The sequence below is a fragment of the Esox lucius genome, chromosome 9 (assembly GCF_011004845.1).
Source record: "Esox lucius isolate fEsoLuc1 chromosome 9, fEsoLuc1.pri, whole genome shotgun sequence".
In the NCBI taxonomy this organism is placed as follows: domain Eukaryota; kingdom Metazoa; phylum Chordata; class Actinopteri; order Esociformes; family Esocidae; genus Esox; species Esox lucius.
In genome coordinates, this window is record NC_047577.1 from 6,888,684 (window position 1) to 6,906,445 (window position 17,762).

The following is a 17,762-nucleotide window of genomic DNA, read 5'->3' on the forward strand; positions in this document are numbered from 1 at the left end:
TGTTTTCTAAACGTTTGTTAGTTTGTATTATACCAGTGACTTCAATGTTGATGGTTTTAAATTATATCAATTGCATTATTTGTAGAAAGCAACGGATTGGAATGAAAGCTAATGGCGCACAAAATATAATTTGATCCTTTTACGCATTCTAGCCTGAATGCGTTATGGAATAGGACTAGCCTGCATCTGAGCTTTCGAACCAGACTAACACATGATTCTTCTCCTGACACTTATACCAAGTCGTTCTCTCCGTTGTCTTTTTATTTCTTGCAATTAATCCATTGCAACGTCTAGCCATTTAGCTCACCTGACGCATCTTGTGTGGGTTTTAGTCCTACCCCGCAGATTTATGTAATCGTTCTTTTTCCCGTAAGAAGTTTTTGAAATGAAGAGTGCGAGTATTGAGAGACGTATAGGCACTTTGTTGTTGCTGCATTCCGCTATACTGCTGGGTTTGTTTCACGTTGGCGCACTGGAGGCAAGGAAGCTACGGGGCGGCCGCGTGCAACCCCGGAGAGCTATGCAGTCCCCACCATTACCGTACAGGGACCGGGTAGTAGAAGGGACCGGTGCGGGAGTCAGTGAGAGCTTTCCGTTGGACTTTACAGCCGTTGAGGATAACATGGAAAACTTCATCAGCCAAATTAAAAACCTCTCCAAGTCGCTGTACCCGTGCTCTGCGCAGAAATTAGACCATGACATGAGGCTGCACTTCCTGAAGAATTCATCTGTAACGTGTAACGATGGGTCCCCAGCTGGGTAAGTTACCCTTTTTTTTTTGTTTACGTTTGTAAAGTTTAAATTGGCCCGAATTAAACTAACTCAACCATCCATTTCCAGCATACCACAAGGGAACTCAGATACATTGTTCTGTTGTGCATGCCATTGGAAACTTTCCACTTTCCACTCACCGTTCAATCTCTCAATGGTTGAGGAAAAAAAACACCGCGGCCTCCATCCATCACCTCAAAAACGAGCGCGCGGAGATTAGTGTTGTTGCGTTATTTCGACGTTTTCCTGCTCTTGTCACTCCGGATGTTACCGAATTTGATCAAAGGGACGCAATCGGAGGGCGCGCAGCGAGCAGAAGCGAGTGAGCGGCGGAGAGGGAGAGCGAGTCCCACTGTGGACCGCGAGCTGAGATGCATGCCTTTCATCAATGGAACGTTGAACAAAAGGAATTTTGTGGAGTGAGAGCGTGCAAGGCCACGGGCAAAAAAGAATGCCTTTTATGTAGAGGGGGCGGCTGGGAAACACTGTCTATATTTACTTGCGTTTATTTGCGGCACTGATCTTTAGGATCAGCTTTCCGTCTCCAAACCCATAAAAACAGCCGTTTGGAGGGAAGTCAGGAAAAACACAAGAATAACCAAAGAACAGAGTGTATGGAGAACGTACGTTATCCCATTGACTGTAGGCTGGGTATATCTCTCTTTTGCCTTCCATTTGTTAAGAGACGTGACATTGAGTAGGGAATGCTACATTAACGAATGCAGCGAATCTAACTGGAGAATGTGATGAAAGAAGCTGTGAAATGGAAAAACATCAGGCAAAGCCAAGGGCCTGCTATTGCTCTGATCCACTTCCAGCCTCAACAGGTGCCCATGAACGCCCAGACGTTAAAGGCTCTCAGTAGAGCGGGACGGAGGAATATACGCTACCCGTGGATTCTGTAATTATGACCGTTCAAGTCATTCTAATTCGGTTATCGTGAACAAGGACTGATTTGCTTAATGGAAAGAATTTTAGAGATATTTTTTTCATGGAAATTGTATCCTAAACAAAACGTCACGTGTGATGCGCAAGACCAGTGTCAGGTATGCAGGCACGCTGGATGACTACTGGAGGAAAAAATAACAGGATTGGCAATCACAAAAAACTGAACCAAACCTCTCAAACGCCTAATCAGTCTGCCTCGGCTGAGCAATACATCTCCTCGCTTTGCGTGTACAGCCACGTGTCAGTAAAACACATGCAATTGAGGAGTGCGAATTCTGGCTCCTAACCTTGTTATTCAAAGACCACAACCACAAACTATTAAGACCTTTCCACCAGAAAATGTAGGGAACTCTGCCCTCCCAGCATTTCTCAACATTATTTCTAAACCCTGCACAGGGACAGGGGTTCACCTGTGTGAACATTTCCTGCCATCACCTGCATGTTCAGAAAGCATGCTTGTGTGTATTTTTTAACATCACACACAAAACCCCAAAAACAAAACCTGAGGCATCTACAGTGTCAAACTGCAAAGTTACTCTCCAGTGATTAGGCCTCTACAGTGTCAAACTGCAATGTAACTCACCAGTGATTAGGCCTCTACAGTGTCAAACTGCAATGTAACTCCCCAGTGATTAGGCCTCTACAGTGTCAAACTGCATAGTAACTCTAGTGATTAGGCTTCTACAGTGTTAAATTGCAAAGTAACTCTCCAGTGATTAGGCCTCTACAGTGTCAGACAGTAAAGTAACTCTCCAGTGATTAGGCCTCAGCAGTGTCAGACAGTAAAGTAACTGTCCAGTGATTAGGCCTCTACAGTGTCAGACAGTAAAGTAACTCTCCAGTGATTAGGCCTCTACAGTGTCAGACAGTAAAGTAACTATCCAGTGATTAGGCCTCTACAGTGTCAGACAGTAAAGTAACTCTCCAGTGATTAGGCCTCAGCAGTGTCAGACAGTAAAGTAACTCTCCAGTGATTAGGCCTCTACAGTGTCAGACAGTAAAGTAACTCTCCAGTGATTAGGCCTCTACAGTGTCAGACAGTAAAGTAACTATCCAGTGATTAGGCCTCTACAGTGTCAGACAGTAAAGTAACTCTCCAGTGATTAGGCCTCTACAGTGTCAGACAGTAAAGTAACTCTCCAGTGATTAGGCCTCAGCAGTGTCAGACAGTAAAGTAACTCTCCAGTGATTAGGCCTCAGCAGTGTCAGACAGTAAAGTAACTCTCCAGTGATTAGGCCTCAGCAGTGTCAGACAGTAAAGTAACTCTCCAGTGATTAGGCCTCAGCAGTGTCAGACAGTAAAGTAACTCTCCAGTGATTAGGCCTCTACAGTGTCAGACAGTAAAGTAACTCTCCAGTGATTAGGCCTCAGCAGTGTCAGACAGTAAAGTAACTCTCCAGTGATTAGGCCTCAGCAGTGTCAGACAGTAAAGTAACTCTCCAGTGATTAGGCCTCAGCAGTGTCAGACAGTAAAGTAACTGTCCAGTGATTAGGCCTCAGCAGTGTCAGACAGTAAAGTAACTCTCCAGTGACTAGGTCTCTACAGTGTCAGAAAATAGAGTAACTGGTAACTGTTAGACCAGTCTGCTCATCCATAATGGTTCCTATCTGTGCCTTGACCCAGCGTTGCCTAGCAACAACCATTCATAATGACGCTGGGGTCCTTTGATATGGGCGTCCAAGTTAGTCCCTTGTTGAAAAAGTGTGTTTTTGCTGTCCCAATATATGCACAGTATATATATATGTATTGGTGTGTGTGTGAGAGAGATCTAGAAATATAGAATTTGATGTGTAAAAAGCTTCCCTGTGTGTGATTTGTTTCAGCAGTTTAGCCAGAGTCAAGTGTTCCAAGTCTGGATCACAGCCTTAAGGACAGAACATATGTTCTCCAGAGAACTAGAACACATACCTAACCATCACTCCGTGTGTGTGTGTGTGTGTGTCTGTGTGTGATCCCACAAAAATAGTGAAACCTGACAAATACAGACCCCACTAAGAAAAATAATATTTCTGACTTTGGAGTTTACGTTTAATACATGCAACTGTGGTCAGTCTTACACTTAGGGTCACTTTTATGTTTAGGGTTTAGTTTGGGGTGGGATTATGTGTAAGCTTAGGTTTACTGTTAAGGGAACATGGACTTCTGGTTTTCAGGTCCCCACAGAGGACAGAAAAACAATAACGAGAGAGAATCAGTGTTAATGTGCTTACTTCTTAACATAAGAGTTCGGGGGGCTGCCAACGGCCTGTTTTCAGCCTAATAAACCTAAATAGGGTGGTTTTCTCAATGTACACTGAGCTATGCATCTCTGGCAGGTGTCCTATTTGTAAGGGTTTGGGTTAGGGATGATATTTTCTCCATTTAGCAAAGTGACACACACACACAAACTCTTTTAAAAATGCTCAATGGTTTTGTGTCGCCCCCTAGATACTACTTGAAGGAGTCAAGAGGCAGTAGGCGGTGGTTGATATTCCTGGAAGGTGAGTTGGGGAGGTACCCTGCCTCCATTGCCCAGATTCACATTTAGGCATCGGCCGCAATAAAGGAAACCCTTGTAACCAACATCGTAGCACCAGCCTGTACGCCACTGTCGGCCTGCCCCCGAAGCTGAGCAGGTGGCCAGCAGGGGGCACCCTTCCCCCGGGCCTAAATCTTTTTATCCCGGTGGTCCAGGGCGGTGGAGGGGACGTTGACCTGCGTAGGGTACCGTCATCCGGGCAGGATATTGAACGGGGTGTCCTGACCGGGGCCTGGGTTTCTGGTGCTCCTGGCACCGATGATCCGAAATGAGAGCCGAACGCCTCGGCGGCTTTTGGTTTAAGCAAAATCCACCCAGGAAAAAATTATCTGATGAAAGTCTACTCGGGCTAATCAGTAGATATTATGAAGGATGTTATGATGAGAGAGGGTTTTTCATCGCTTCTCGTAATCAATGGGAAGGCATGGATGAGTCAGATTGCAGCTTTCATACAGGCATGAGTTTGAAATCCCATCATGCTCAGGGTCAGTTCAGCTACCGCGGCTAGGAGATCTCAGTGACTTTAATAAGTCGTCTCAGACGCCATTTCTCAACCCAAGTGAACTCACATAGATTCCGTGGAGGCTTTTGCGACAGCCCCCCCCCCCCAAAATCATTAATAAAATAAAATTTTTCTGTCCCTCCAACAGAGTTCTGGACACTTGCAGAACCCCCTTTGCCGGGACACACTGAAGCGGTGTCCTATTAAAGCGCAATGTTGGCGTTTTTTTTGCCATTTGTTTATATTGTTCGGCTGGTTGGTAGGCCCTGTGTGTCATAGTGTTGTTAGGTGGCTGGGTGATGGTCCAGGTCGTTTTGTCAATGTGGTCAATTTTGTTGTCTTTTTGTGGTTTTGCAGGTGGGTGGTACTGTTTCAACAAGCAGACCTGTGGCGCCAGGTATCAAACCATGACAAAACTCATGAGCTCCACCAAGTGGCCGCTCACCAGAACAGGTCAGTCATATCACATTTATCCCGTGTCATAACACGTTCGTAATTGTTGTGAAAAGCTATTAATACTGTATTTATTAACTTTTTTTATCATCGCTGCTACGTGTGATCGGAGTCAGTCTACCCCAGAGCAGGCCGGCTCTGCTCACCACGTGTTTATTGTGGGGGTTTTTATCATCGAGCGTTCATGCTACCGTGTCTGCTCACGATCTGGCTCAGTGGCGATGTGCTGTTAATAGTTATTTGTTGTTTAAACTTGTCTTCGCTGGCCCGTCCTAGTCTGTGGAGGGGGCTGGGGGGAGGGGGGGGGAGGGGGGGGGGGCTGCCACAGATCTCAGGTCATGTAAATATTAGTGTTTTCTCCTAAGCTGGGTTTGCATTAGTCATTAGTTTTCCTCCATTTCACTTAGCGCTCTGTAACCGTCCAACCGACGTGGAACCCTGTGTGTTTATTTATTGTGTGTGTGTGTACTCTTGGGTAGGCCAGTGGTCTGTCTGTATTAGCCACAAAGCTTTCATTGAACACACACGTAATACCTGAGGTTGGATTTATTTCCAACAACCCAAGAGCCGAAAAACACACACTGAACTGTGGTGGAGCTACATCACATTACGGTATTAAGCGAGCCCTTTCTACTTGTTGGTGTCCTTCTAGTAGTGGTTTCTTTGCAGAAATCCGACAATAAAGGCCCGATTCACGCGGTCTCCTCTGAACAGTTGATGTTGAGATGTGTTACTTGACCTCTGTATTTTGATGTCTTCACGATCATTCTACAATGCTGTAAATAGTCAAACTGAAGTAATACCCCTTGAATGAGTAGCTGTGTCTAAAGGTTTAGGTGATCTAGATAAGTTACTTTGCTTATTGGATCTGCCTCTTATTGTTCTCTCTCCACTCCAACTCCTTCTTTCTTTCGTTTCTCTCTCTCTCTAGGTACAGGTATTCTGTCACCCCAGCCAGAAGAGAATCCTTATTGGTGGAATGCCAACATGGTGTAAGAACACCTCTCATCACCCTCCCCTATGACCCCCCCCATCCCAGCATCCTCCTGTTTTATCTACTTTATGTACTCTCTCTCTCTCTCTCTCTCTCTCTCTCTCTCTCTCTCTCTCGTCAGTTCTGTAAATTTCCCATCTTTCTCCCCGACTCTCAGTCTGTGCACATTAATGAGGGTGTGTTAATGTACTGTGTGTGTGCTGGCAGTGATTAACTCACTGAGGGTGTGCTGAAGCTCTTGACTAAACACACTCTACCCCTGTCTAACTGGGTCCCTGTGTGTGTTACGGTCTGCTCCCCCTTCCTCTAGTTTCCTCCCTTACTGCTCCAGCGATGTGTGGAGCGGAGCTACAGCGAAGACAGACCAGCGTAAGGAGCGTCAGTGACAAGACGTATACACGTTATTTCTTACTGGTAAGATGTCTGTAACTGTGTATCTAACTACTCTGTGCTGGCTGTGTGTGTGTGTGTGTGTTTAGGTGACTATGCGTTTATGGGCTCAGTGATAATTGAGGAGGTGGTGAATGAGCTCCTCACTAAAGGAATGGACAATGCCAAGATCCTTCTACTGGCTGGGAGCAGGTCAGTACTTCATTGTGTCCTGGTATGAATGCTAATAACATATTCTTGTTTACAGCAGTGACCTGGGAGTAATTAGGGTTAACGGTCTTGCAGTTCTCTTGGGTCAGAACCAAGGCCAGCACCCTCCACCCCACCCAAGAGGGCAAAAACAGAGTATTATAATACATTTGAAAGTGTGTTAGTCCTCAGTGGTAGACACAGGCCTGGGAAGAACAAATTAGGTTTTTCACTTCATTGGCGGAGGGGTTAAATCCAGCGACCTTCCACCTACTGGCCCAGCGCCCAAAGATAGTAAAAGCCGAAAAGTCTGTCCCCACCTTAAGGAAAAACTGACAATTGGGCATATTCATAGTGTTAGAAAATTATTTTCGGTTTAGGCATTATCTGTAAGTATTAGGTTTAGGCGTCAAGGTTAGTTTAGGCATGAAGGTTAAGTTATTGAGGTCAAGGTTAGGGGTCAGGTTATGAGGGGATATGGATTTCTGGGTCAGGGTTAGGCCTCCGGTCCGGGAGGATGGAAACCCAAATGGGGTGTGTGTTGTCATCGCCAGAGACAAAGACGGTAATCTTGACAGAACCGAGCTGGACTCGGCTAACCCTGTCGGAGCACTCGGGAATATACAAATATAAAATGCAACCAGATTTGAGCTCCATTTTGTTCTGGGGTTAGCTTAAGGAATGTTGCCCCCCCCCCCCCCCCCCCTCCTCTCCAGTGCGGGAGGTACCGGGGTTCTGTTGAATGTGGACCGCGTGGCCGAGCAGCTGGAGTCCCGGGGCCACAGGGAGATCCAGGTCCGCGGCCTGGCGGACTCCGGCTGGTTCCTGGATAACAAGCAGTACAGAACCTCGGACTGCCATGACACCGCCAGCTGTGCCCCGACCGAGGCCATCAGGAGGGGGATGAGGTGAGGGTAACCCTAGGGCCACGTCCTCATCCCGCCGGGCCCTTACCGTGGGGCGACCGAGCGGCGCAACGAAGGAACGGAAATGACTCCAGTGGTGCCGCCTGATTTACTTTTTGCATTCATTTTAGCCAACGCTAATGTTTAGCTGACCTGTCCGCTAAGGAGGGAAGGAATGAAGGAGCGGAACGAGATACAGACTAATAGTGTGTGGTCAGGGCTGACTGACCTGCTGCTGTTCTCCAGGTACTGGGGTTGTGTGTTGCCGGAACACTGCAGTCAGACTCACGTCGGAGAGGAATGGAACTGCTTCTTTGGATATAAAATCTACCCCACGTTAAAGAGTAAGTATGTCTCTCTCTCTCTCTCATCCTCTCCTCCCGTTTTCTCTCTCTCTCAAACACTCTCTCCCCCCCCTCTCTTACATTTCTCCCCCCGCCAACTCTGCCCTCTATAACTCTCCCCCTCTCTCTAGGTCCAGTGTTTGTGGTCCAGTGGTTGTTTGATGAGGCCCAGTTAACAGCGGACAACGTTCACCTGACCGGCCAGCCGGTCCAGGAGGGACAGCTGCGTTACATCCAGGACCTGGGCCACCAGCTGAGGAACACACTCAAAGACGTCCCGTAAGACACACACACACACACACCTTGTAATTACTATTAAGTACATGTTAACTCGCTTCTGATCAGTGGTGTTGATTTCTGTTTTGATTGGCAGGGCCTTGTTTGCTCCCGCCTGCCTGTCCCATGAGGTCATCACCAGGAAGTGAGTAAGCGGTTACCTGGTGATATCAGAGATATAACAGTCTTTTTAACCAATCAACTATACCTGGTTTTATCCAAGCTACACGTGTCTATTTAACCAATCACAACTTCACCTGGTGATATCAGAGATACACGTGTATCTTTAACCAATCACAACTTTACCTAGTCTCCCTTTTCTAACCTCCCTTCCACTCCTCCTCCACCCTGTTGCTATAGTTACTGGACAGACATCCAGGTGAAAGGCACCTCCCTCCCCAGAGCCCTGCACTGCTGGCACCGCGGCCTCCGTGACGACAAGCTCCATCCGCTCTCCTCCGATAGCAGCCACGGCAACAACCCAGGCCAGTCAAACAAGACCCAGCCTCTAGCCCCGCCCCAGAGGGGCTGTCCCCTGCACCTGATTGACAGCTGTCCCTGGCCCCACTGTAACCCGACCTGCCCCACAATAAGAGACAAGATCAGCGGACAGGAAATGAGTGTGATCCAGTTCCTCAAACACATGGGGTTTGACGTAGCCAAGATGGCCCAGAAGCAGGGCATGGACCCTACCAAATTACTGGGGATGCTCAATAATGGGAACTGAGGAGGTAAAAGAGAATGCGCACGCACACACACACACACACACAGACATGCATGCACGTTAAAGCATTGACTTGGGAGAAACTGTTAGAGATGTTCAACTATGACATCTTAATGGACGGGTGTGGCATATGCTTTGTTGGGTATGAACGGAACTCAGTGCCACAGATTAGCAACACTACTCAACTCTAGGCAACACAACGGAGCTGAACGCAACCCAAAACCAAACTGAACCGAAACATAAAGGGGACTGGGCTAAGCTGAATGGACCCAGCAGCAGTTGTCAGAACCCAATTCGATCCGGGGTGACTAATCAGAACTCAACGGAGCAGAACTCACAACTTCGACCACAGCGTCTAGGGGACTGGACAGGACTGAACGCCATGCAACTTATTCTAAGTAGAAACGCTGAGTAGGACGCAGCCAGAGGACTGCTTAGTTTGAGTTAAAACTGACCAGTACTGAACTGACGCTAAGGGCAACTCATCTGGGAACTATGCTATACTGAAATCAGGGACACAAACATCATCCGTTTTATAAAGCTGTTCACCTGTATTTTCAATCATTGTTAGTTTAAATGTAAAAACAAAGAACTTGTGTATATTATCGTAGTAGTATGAAAATATGAATAACATATGCATGCATCAAGCTGTACTCAAATGACATGTTCCTAGTCTACTTGGTGTTTTGACCGACAGAGTAGCTACAGAATCAAACTCGTTCATAGCCAGAAACACTGGTTGGACGTTGCTTCAAACTGGAAGGAAATAAGCATGGAAATCAGGATTTCCAGAAAACCTACCAATTTTGGGAAAGTTACTGAAACGTTTCAGGCCTGACCTCACAATTACCGGGCCTACTTGACAAACGACGGTTTGGACCGATCACAGACGCGGGATCTTAATGCATAACCATACTACTGTCAGGAACAAGAGAGCGTGGAGACAGGTGATGAGTGGCGGTTGAGAGGTGCTCTCTACTGGCGATCTGGAGAATTACAGATAAATATTTGTATTACCACTGCTTCATGCCCAAACCCCATCTGTAGATACTGTAGCTAATTTACCACTGAACTGTTGCTCTTCTTAGCCACATATGCTTTTACACAAGCAACATAAAAAGGGGTCAACATTTATAACATTAATTAATAATTCCCTATTTAAAAAATATTATTTAAAATGCTGGTTGGAAGAATCCTGTAATCTGAAAAGCGAATAAGCTGAATGTTTCATCACCCAAACAGAACTGCAGGAAATTCTGGGAAACAACTTACTCTCAACGCTGAACAAAAGCTATTCTGGAGTTTTCCCACGTATTTATTGGATTAAATGGATCGGATTTAAGTTAGCTATTTCAACATATGTGATTCTTTGTAAATTGTACATATATTTTTCGCTTCTTTTATGGTGCTGACTGCATGTCTCTAATAAAACTGACAATGTATTATACATGTGTTCAATTATAAAGCTATTGTGATTATTAATGTTTCCTATTAGATTTTCCACTGAAAATTAAACGATTAAAGATCCTGTCCTCTTATAAAGAAAATCAGATATGACAGATATGGTAAAACATAATTTAATGACATATAATGTGAGAAAAACAATAAAACAACAATTTAATAACCTAAGGTGGTTGGTCCTCAGACTGTTTTCCTGCTTAAACGAACCAATCCGATTGCCTGATACTAAGAGGTGGCTTCCTCCTATGACAACAGTAAGTGTGTGTCCCCAACGGCAGCCTATTCACTACCCAGTGTATCACTCTGGACCACAGTTGTTCAGGTTATGCACTACAAAGTGTGTAGTGTGCCATTTATGATATGGAGAGATGAGACAGAAAACGGTATCGTACATGTAAAATAACCTGTTTGTTCACAGTTGGTATAAAAGTGCTGTTTGAGAGCCAAGAACTGAACTATTAAAAAATTACAAAATTAAGAAAATAAAAAAACATGAGATCTTAAAAAAAGTACAAATCCCATATGTCACAGACATAACGCTGTTCACACACAGAAGCTTATTAAAATATGGCTACTTGCCCAGTTCTTTATCCCGTTGAGTAAAAGTGTACAGAAAAAACACATTTAATCATTCCCTACAATCTCATGTCCTTACAGAAATCTGTTTTCTCAGTTCTAATTCAAGTCATCTACAGAGACAAAGTTATTGGCGGCTGAAAATACTGAGTTAAAAAAAACAACAACAGTGTGTTGTTCTCAGAGTATAAAATGTTGATATGAAGTTAGTTGCTCCTCTTCAGAGTATAACATGTTGATATGAAGTTAGTTGCTCCTCTTCAGAGTATAACATGTTGATATGAAGTTAGTTGCTCCTCTTCAGAGTATAACATGTTGATATGATGTTAGTTGCTCGTTCCCACGGTGTTCCTTGTTGTTGGGAGAGGGACATCCTATTTTGTCGGTTGGATTTATTGTAAAAAAGCAAATATTTACACTTAAAAAGTACCAGACTCCCAGAGGATTGATATAATTAAATTCCTGTTTAGTCCCGTGTTGGATTAGTTATTGTAAAAACATTTAAAAAATAAGGAAATTCCTGAACAGGCCCATTCCTAATCCCAACCCTTGTTGCTAGTAAACAGCATGGAGTCTATGTCAATAGTTTTCCAGTTGAAGAATTCCCTAAAGGAGGAAGTCTATATCCAGTTATTCCCCAATGCCATTCATAAAATATATTTCCGGATATTTTCTCCATGGAAAGGGATGGGTGTCCTTCCTGTTTCAGGAGATGTGCTGCTAGCAGTTGGAATCCTGGGAAGACGAGAGATGGAGTGTTGTCAGACAAAAGCAAACACTTCCTCCATCCCTTACAGACACGCCCACAGACACGCCCACAGACACGCACCTGACTGACTTGGCTGGTAAGTTTGCGACGAGAAATGGGCCGTTTCTGCTCATGGATGGCCTGGAGACGAGTGATCAGGAACTTCTTATCCTCACCTTCCTACAGAGGGGGAGGGGGAGAGCGAGAGGGGGACAGAGGGGGAGAGCGAGATGGGGGGAGTGAGAGGGGGACAGAGGGGGAGAGCGAGATGGGGGGAGCGAGAGGGAGACCGGAGGTAAACGAATGAAGAGGAATTGGCCAACCAGCCGGTCGTTGTGCTGCGACAGTTGGCCACGTTCGTACATCAACATCTGTAGTGTAGATTCGACAGGACACAGAACATACGTTCTCGATCTGCTCCTGAAGCAGACTGATGATCTTCCTCTGTCCGTCCACCACCTGACTGTGGAAGTAGATGACTATCCTGCAGACAGACGGAGAGGGATAACTTAGTGTGTGTGTGTGTGTGTGTCTGTGTAGAGCAGGATGACATTAGACGCTGCTCCGTGTCGGAGGTCAGGGCAGCCGGGTGTTATTTGTGTCCTTGAACATCCACGCACGCTGCATGTTAAACGTGACTAGAAGCGGAGCACAGATCCACCCACATGAATGCCCCTGCGGCCAGGAAGAGGAAGAGCGGGTTCTCCACCAGGTAGCTGTGGGCCCAGGTCAGCCAGGACAGGTTGGGGTTGTGACTCTCCAGCTCCTGCACCCACAGCTTCCCAGACTGACACATGTTGGCGAGGCTGCGGAACGGGCCGCAGGACAGCGATGGACGGATGCTGTGGTGGGGGGGGGGGGGCGGGTTGTGAGAGAGGACGTTGCGGATTAGTGCGTGTGGTATTTGACATTCGAGGCGGGTTGATATGTACACAGGAACAACGGGACGGTTTAAAACGATTTGGTGTGATCTGAAGAATTGATTGCTACACATAATGAATTATGTAAGATCAACGTAATACTGGTCTTTGTTTTGTCCCAAAACGCTTTCCAATAACAAACCACAACGCCCCCCACAAAAACCAATCCCTTTAAATAACATCCCATAAATAGGTTATTTTTACTATACTGTTTAAGTGACACCATTTATCAACCTTTTTTTGTGTGCGTGTGGGAGCGTGCGTGTGTGTGCGTGCATGCAGGCGTGCGCCCGCCCATGTTCCTCTACCTCCACATGGTGTACGTAACACACACTGCGGCCCCCAGGAAGGAAGGGAAGCAGAGCAGGGTGATGAAGATGGTGGTCATCTGACTGGCTCTGTAGGGTTTCCTGGGAGACTGACAGTTCATCATCACACTGGCCTGCAGACAGGACAGAGAGACAGACAGTTCATCATCACACTGGCCTGCAGACAGGACAGAGAGACAGACAGGTCATCATCACACTGTCCTACAGACAGGACAGAGAGACAGACAGGTCATCATCACACTGGGCCTACAGACAGGACAGAGAGACAGACAGGTCATCATCACACTGTCCTACTGACAGGACAGAGAGACAGACAGGACATCATCACACTGGGCCTGCAGACAGGACAGAGAGACAGACAGGTCATCATCACACTGGGCCTACAGACAGGACAGAGAGACAGACAGGTCATCATCACACTGGCCTACAGAGAGACAGACAGGTCATCATCACACTGGCCTACAGACAGGACAGAGAGACAGACAGGTCATCCTCACACTGGCCTACAGACAGGACAGAGAGACAGACAGGTCATCCTCACACTGGCCTACAGACAGGACAGAGAGACAGGGTGGAAGGGCCATGAGTGGGAGAGGAGATGAAAAGGACTGAGTACATTTGACACGGGACCACAGGGTGATAGTGACCAGTCCTTCCAGACCTGTAGGGGCCCCACCTGTTTGATGTAGAACAGGAGCAGCAGTTTGATGATCTGAACGGCTGGAAGCAGGGGGCTGAACAGAACACCCAACCTAGAACACACAGACAGAACCTCACTGGGGGCTGAACAGAACACCCAACCTAGAACACACAGACAGAACCTCACAGGGGGCTGAACAGAACACCCAACCTAGAACACACAGACAGAACCTCACTGGGGGCTGAACAGAACACCCAACCTAGAACACACAGACAGAACCTCACAGGGGGCTGAACAGAACACCCAACCTAGAACACACAGACAGAACCTCACTGGGGGCTGAACAGAACACCCAACCTAGAACACACAGACAGAACCTCACAGGGGGCTGAACAGAACACCCAACCTAGAACACACAGACAGAACCTCACAGGGGGCTGAACAGAACACCCAACCTAGAACACACAGACAGAACCTCACAGGCTGACGGGACGGAACCGGTTCCAGCGCAGTAGGGGGCACCGCAGGGGGGGGGTTGGGGCAGCATCATTTATTTAAATCAAATGGAATATGGAGACAGTGGAGTGGTCGTCACCCTCGTCCTGCTAGATATTCAATCATCACGCTGATTTATCATCCCTGGCTTCCAATTGAAGCTACGCCCCTGATAACACAAGTCATTCTGGATAAGAGCATTGGCTAATGGACTGAAATGTTCCTGTTTCCTTTATTTTGACGGCTAGCTGTGTGCCCCCCCACGCCCCCCCACCCCCGCCCCCAACAACAGACATGTCTGAGGCGTTGCTTGAACAGTGGTTCAAACCAAGACGGAAGGCTTTGAGCTGATCATACACCCAGGCGGGGCTGTTGTTAAGTACCACGCCAGTGTCTGTCCGTAGATGAGTTCCAGAACATTCCTGGCGATGTCAAACACTGGCTTTCTCTTCCTCTTCAGCGCCTTCTGAGAGAACAACCTGCAGGACCCAGACAGGACAAAGGATGAGGAAAGACCGCCGCAGTTCTTTACATCACCACAGAAAAAAGGCTGCTGAATGACAGACAGAAACAGACGGACGGAGTGACGGAGACGCACACCTCCAAAGGAACTCCCCGAAGAAGGTGTCCAGGATGGTGAAGATGAAGTCCATGAGCAGGAAGCGGTAGAGTTCCTGTCCTACAAACGTCTCCCAGCAATTCAGGCCGACTTTCTCCGGTTCTGCGGCGATGCGGCCCAGCCAGCGATAACACAGAACCCCCAGAACACTAGTCTTCAACATCAGGTTTCTAACACACACACACACACACACACACACATTTAGACGCCCGTTCATTTCGCCATGGGTGGCCTGGTGGGCGTGGCCTGGTGGGCGTGGCCCATCCTACCTGCTGATGGAGACGTAGGCGCGCACGCTGGGCGAGTCGTACTCCTCCATCCAGGCGGCGGCGTTGAAGAGGCCAGGCAGCAACAGGTTGAACAGGGACACCACCACGGGCAGTGCCAACAGGCTGGCCTCCGTCACCAACGGGCTCCCCGGCCCGGTACTGTTGACCCGGCTCTGCATGTCCTACACAGGACGGAAGGGGTTTGGGTTAGCCCCTCGCCGGCTCGGTGCGTCTCCTCCCGGACCCCTCCCCTCTTTCTCACCAGGTCAGTGTGCCTGAGAACAGCCTTGCCCGAGGTGTTACCTGGTACATGTGTTCAGAGAAGAAGTGTATGGCCAGGACGCAGCCCAGAACACCACCCACACAGATGAGCCATGCCACGCCGTGCACCGTCACGCGACCCGCCTTCTGGCACACCGACTTCTGGCCCGGCTTTTGATTCGTCTCCGCCAGCAATTCCTGTTAAGGGGAGGGGGGAGAGAAGGGAGGGGGTGGGAGGCGCAGGGAGGGGAGGTGTGAGGTTGGAGGGGAGGTGTGAGGTTGGAGGGGAGGTGTGAGGTTGGAGGGGAGAACAATGGAAAAAGGACAGAGATTTGGATTTAGACGTCCTCACAAACAGGAAATCATTATGGTTGAGTCCATGTGGGTTCGGTCATTGACAGGAGAGGGGCGCTACGGGGGAGGTCCAGGCCAGGAGGTCCGGTCGAGCTGGTCTTCCAAAGGGTTCAGGGAGGGTTCTGTTCTACAGTTGGACTGAGTGACTTTGGGCCGCATGGCTCGCCCTACCTTCAGCTGGGTCGAGATGTTCTCAGAGCGCAGTTTGACCGAGGCCTTCTTGATGACCTTGAAGTCCCAGGAGCAGAACACCTTCATGGCCAGGATCCCGTGGGACTTGTCAATGCGGAAACTCCGACCAAACGACTTGGACATGCTGGGAGACGCCACGGAAACACACACACACACACACACGGAACAGTTGTCAGCTTCACATGAATGCTTCACCGTAGTTGAACCAGCAATACAACCAATACAACACAAAAAAGAGACATGAAAGATGTTGCGCAGAAGAATCTGTGTGTGTGTGTGTGTGTGTTTGTACCTGTAGACGAGGATGATGCAGGTGATGAAGAAGGCCATTCCAATGGTGAAGAAGTAGGCCAGGGGAATGTTATAGGACAGCTTGATGTTATTGTGACAGTGGGGCTCCATGGTCCTGCTGGACAGAGAGTGGCTGGGCTGGGATGTCTTGATTACGCTGCTGTTACTACTGCTGCAGTTTCTAGTCACTGTGTAGTTACTATAGTAACCATAATACATCACCGACTCTGAGAAATAGCCCTGGAGAGAGGAGAGGAGGAAAGGGAGGAGAGAGGGGAGGGAGGAGAGAGGGGAGGGAGGAGAGGGAGGAAGGGGAGGAGAGGAGGAGAGAGGGGAGGGAGGAGGGAGGAGAGAGGAAGAGGAGAGGACGGGGAGGACAGAGGGAACACCAGTATGGGGTCTGAGACACGCGGCACAGACAAAACGTCAACAGTAAACTAACATGAAGCCCAGTTCTTCTGTTTCTTTGTGACAGCTGTGTCTTTGGGGAAAAGGTGTGACTGACTGTCTCGGCCCACATATAGAAACATGAGTAGAGTTGGCCTGCCTGACCGCCCTCATCCCAGCCCTCATCCTTTAACCTTCAGGAGAACCGGACGGCTGGTTCTTACCCCTCCGGTGAGAAGCTCCAGCCCAGAGAAGGACACTCGGCCCGGGGGTACGCTGGGCGGGTGGATAGCCTGCGGCAGCGCCAGGAACAAACCCGTGACCAGGAAGAGGAAGAGGTTGAAGAAGAGGAGGGTCTTGACAAACAGGAAGTAGGACAGGACACCCGTGCCGAAGCGACCGCTCACCTTCTTCAGCGCCACCTGGTGAAGAGGGGAGGGGGGGTTGAAGCGGACGGGGAACCGGGGAGACGAGCAGAGACTTCCTTCTGTGAAGAAGGGTTAGAATCAGGACACAGACGTGACACACTCACCTGCCACAGCTGCAGAGAGTTCAGAAAGGACAGCCAGCTGTACCAGCTATGTCTCAGAGCCTGCAGGGGGAGGAGAGACAGTATCAAGTGATGTTTATATCCACCTGCTAAACGCACTGAGCACAGAATTCAAATTCACACACACACACACACACACACACACACACTATTCAGATGACTCAACATCACACTGTTGGGTCAAACTGTACAATAAATGCAAACTCCCATATAATGACTAGGGACTGGGGGACTTTGGTTGGGTGTGTCTGTATGTCTCTGTGTATGTGTGTGTGTGTGTGTGTGTGTGTGTGTGTGTCTGCGTGTGTCTCTGTGTATCAGAGATGGCGACTCGAGTGCAACTTAAGTCTCACACCCAGTGACTTCAGACTCGACTTGAGACTCGTCCCCGAAAGACTTCAGACTCGACTTGAGACTCGTCCCCGAAAGACTTCAGACTCGACTTGAGACTCGTCCTCGAAAGACTTCAGACTCGACTTGAGACTCGAGCTGCGGGACTCGTGAACAATGTTTATTTTTAGGAAACGTCTGATGAGCTCGCTATACCCCTCCCTCCGTTACCTATAACCTGCCTACGTAACACGTGACGTAACACTATGTATTACTGGCTGCACGCGCATGCTCCAAACAAGACGGCGCAAACAAAAGAAGCGC

General features: G+C 48.1%; 2 protein-coding genes across 4 annotated transcripts in view; one reads left to right on the plus strand and one right to left on the minus strand.

The window, feature by feature from the left end:
• On the plus strand, positions 1 to 11,206 carry notum1b (notum, palmitoleoyl-protein carboxylesterase b). The gene is made up of 11 exons (XM_010872608.3): positions 1 to 759; positions 4,149 to 4,201; positions 5,099 to 5,194; positions 6,126 to 6,186; positions 6,499 to 6,557; positions 6,668 to 6,770; positions 7,484 to 7,675; positions 7,919 to 8,016; positions 8,148 to 8,295; positions 8,390 to 8,437; positions 8,653 to 11,206. Exons 1-11 carry the CDS (start codon positions 386 to 388, stop codon positions 9,017 to 9,019), a joined length of 1,599 nt encoding a protein of 532 aa, XP_010870910.2. The 5' UTR covers positions 1 to 385; the 3' UTR covers positions 9,020 to 11,206.
• The window catches only part of tmc6b (transmembrane channel-like 6b), an 18,366-nt gene continuing 11,181 nt past the window's right edge, over positions 10,578 to 17,762 (minus strand). For all 3 annotated transcript variants that reach the window (XM_029122242.2, XM_029122240.2, XM_029122241.2), the window contains 14 exons: positions 17,091 to 17,150; positions 16,783 to 16,980; positions 16,173 to 16,411; positions 15,860 to 16,004; positions 15,377 to 15,532; positions 15,074 to 15,255; positions 14,786 to 14,974; positions 14,569 to 14,664; positions 13,727 to 13,802; positions 13,030 to 13,163; positions 12,467 to 12,643; positions 12,207 to 12,285; positions 11,883 to 11,981; positions 10,578 to 11,788 (listed from right to left, as the gene is read on the minus strand). In XM_029122242.2, coding sequence (XP_028978075.2) covers positions 11,774 to 11,788; positions 11,883 to 11,981; positions 12,207 to 12,285; positions 12,467 to 12,643; positions 13,030 to 13,163; positions 13,727 to 13,802; positions 14,569 to 14,664; positions 14,786 to 14,974; positions 15,074 to 15,255; positions 15,377 to 15,532; positions 15,860 to 16,004; positions 16,173 to 16,411; positions 16,783 to 16,980; positions 17,091 to 17,150 — 1,845 coding nt within the window. In that variant the 3' untranslated portion in view covers positions 10,578 to 11,773. The remainder of the gene's footprint in view (positions 11,789 to 11,882; positions 11,982 to 12,206; positions 12,286 to 12,466; positions 12,644 to 13,029; positions 13,164 to 13,726; positions 13,803 to 14,568; positions 14,665 to 14,785; positions 14,975 to 15,073; positions 15,256 to 15,376; positions 15,533 to 15,859; positions 16,005 to 16,172; positions 16,412 to 16,782; positions 16,981 to 17,090; positions 17,151 to 17,762) is intronic.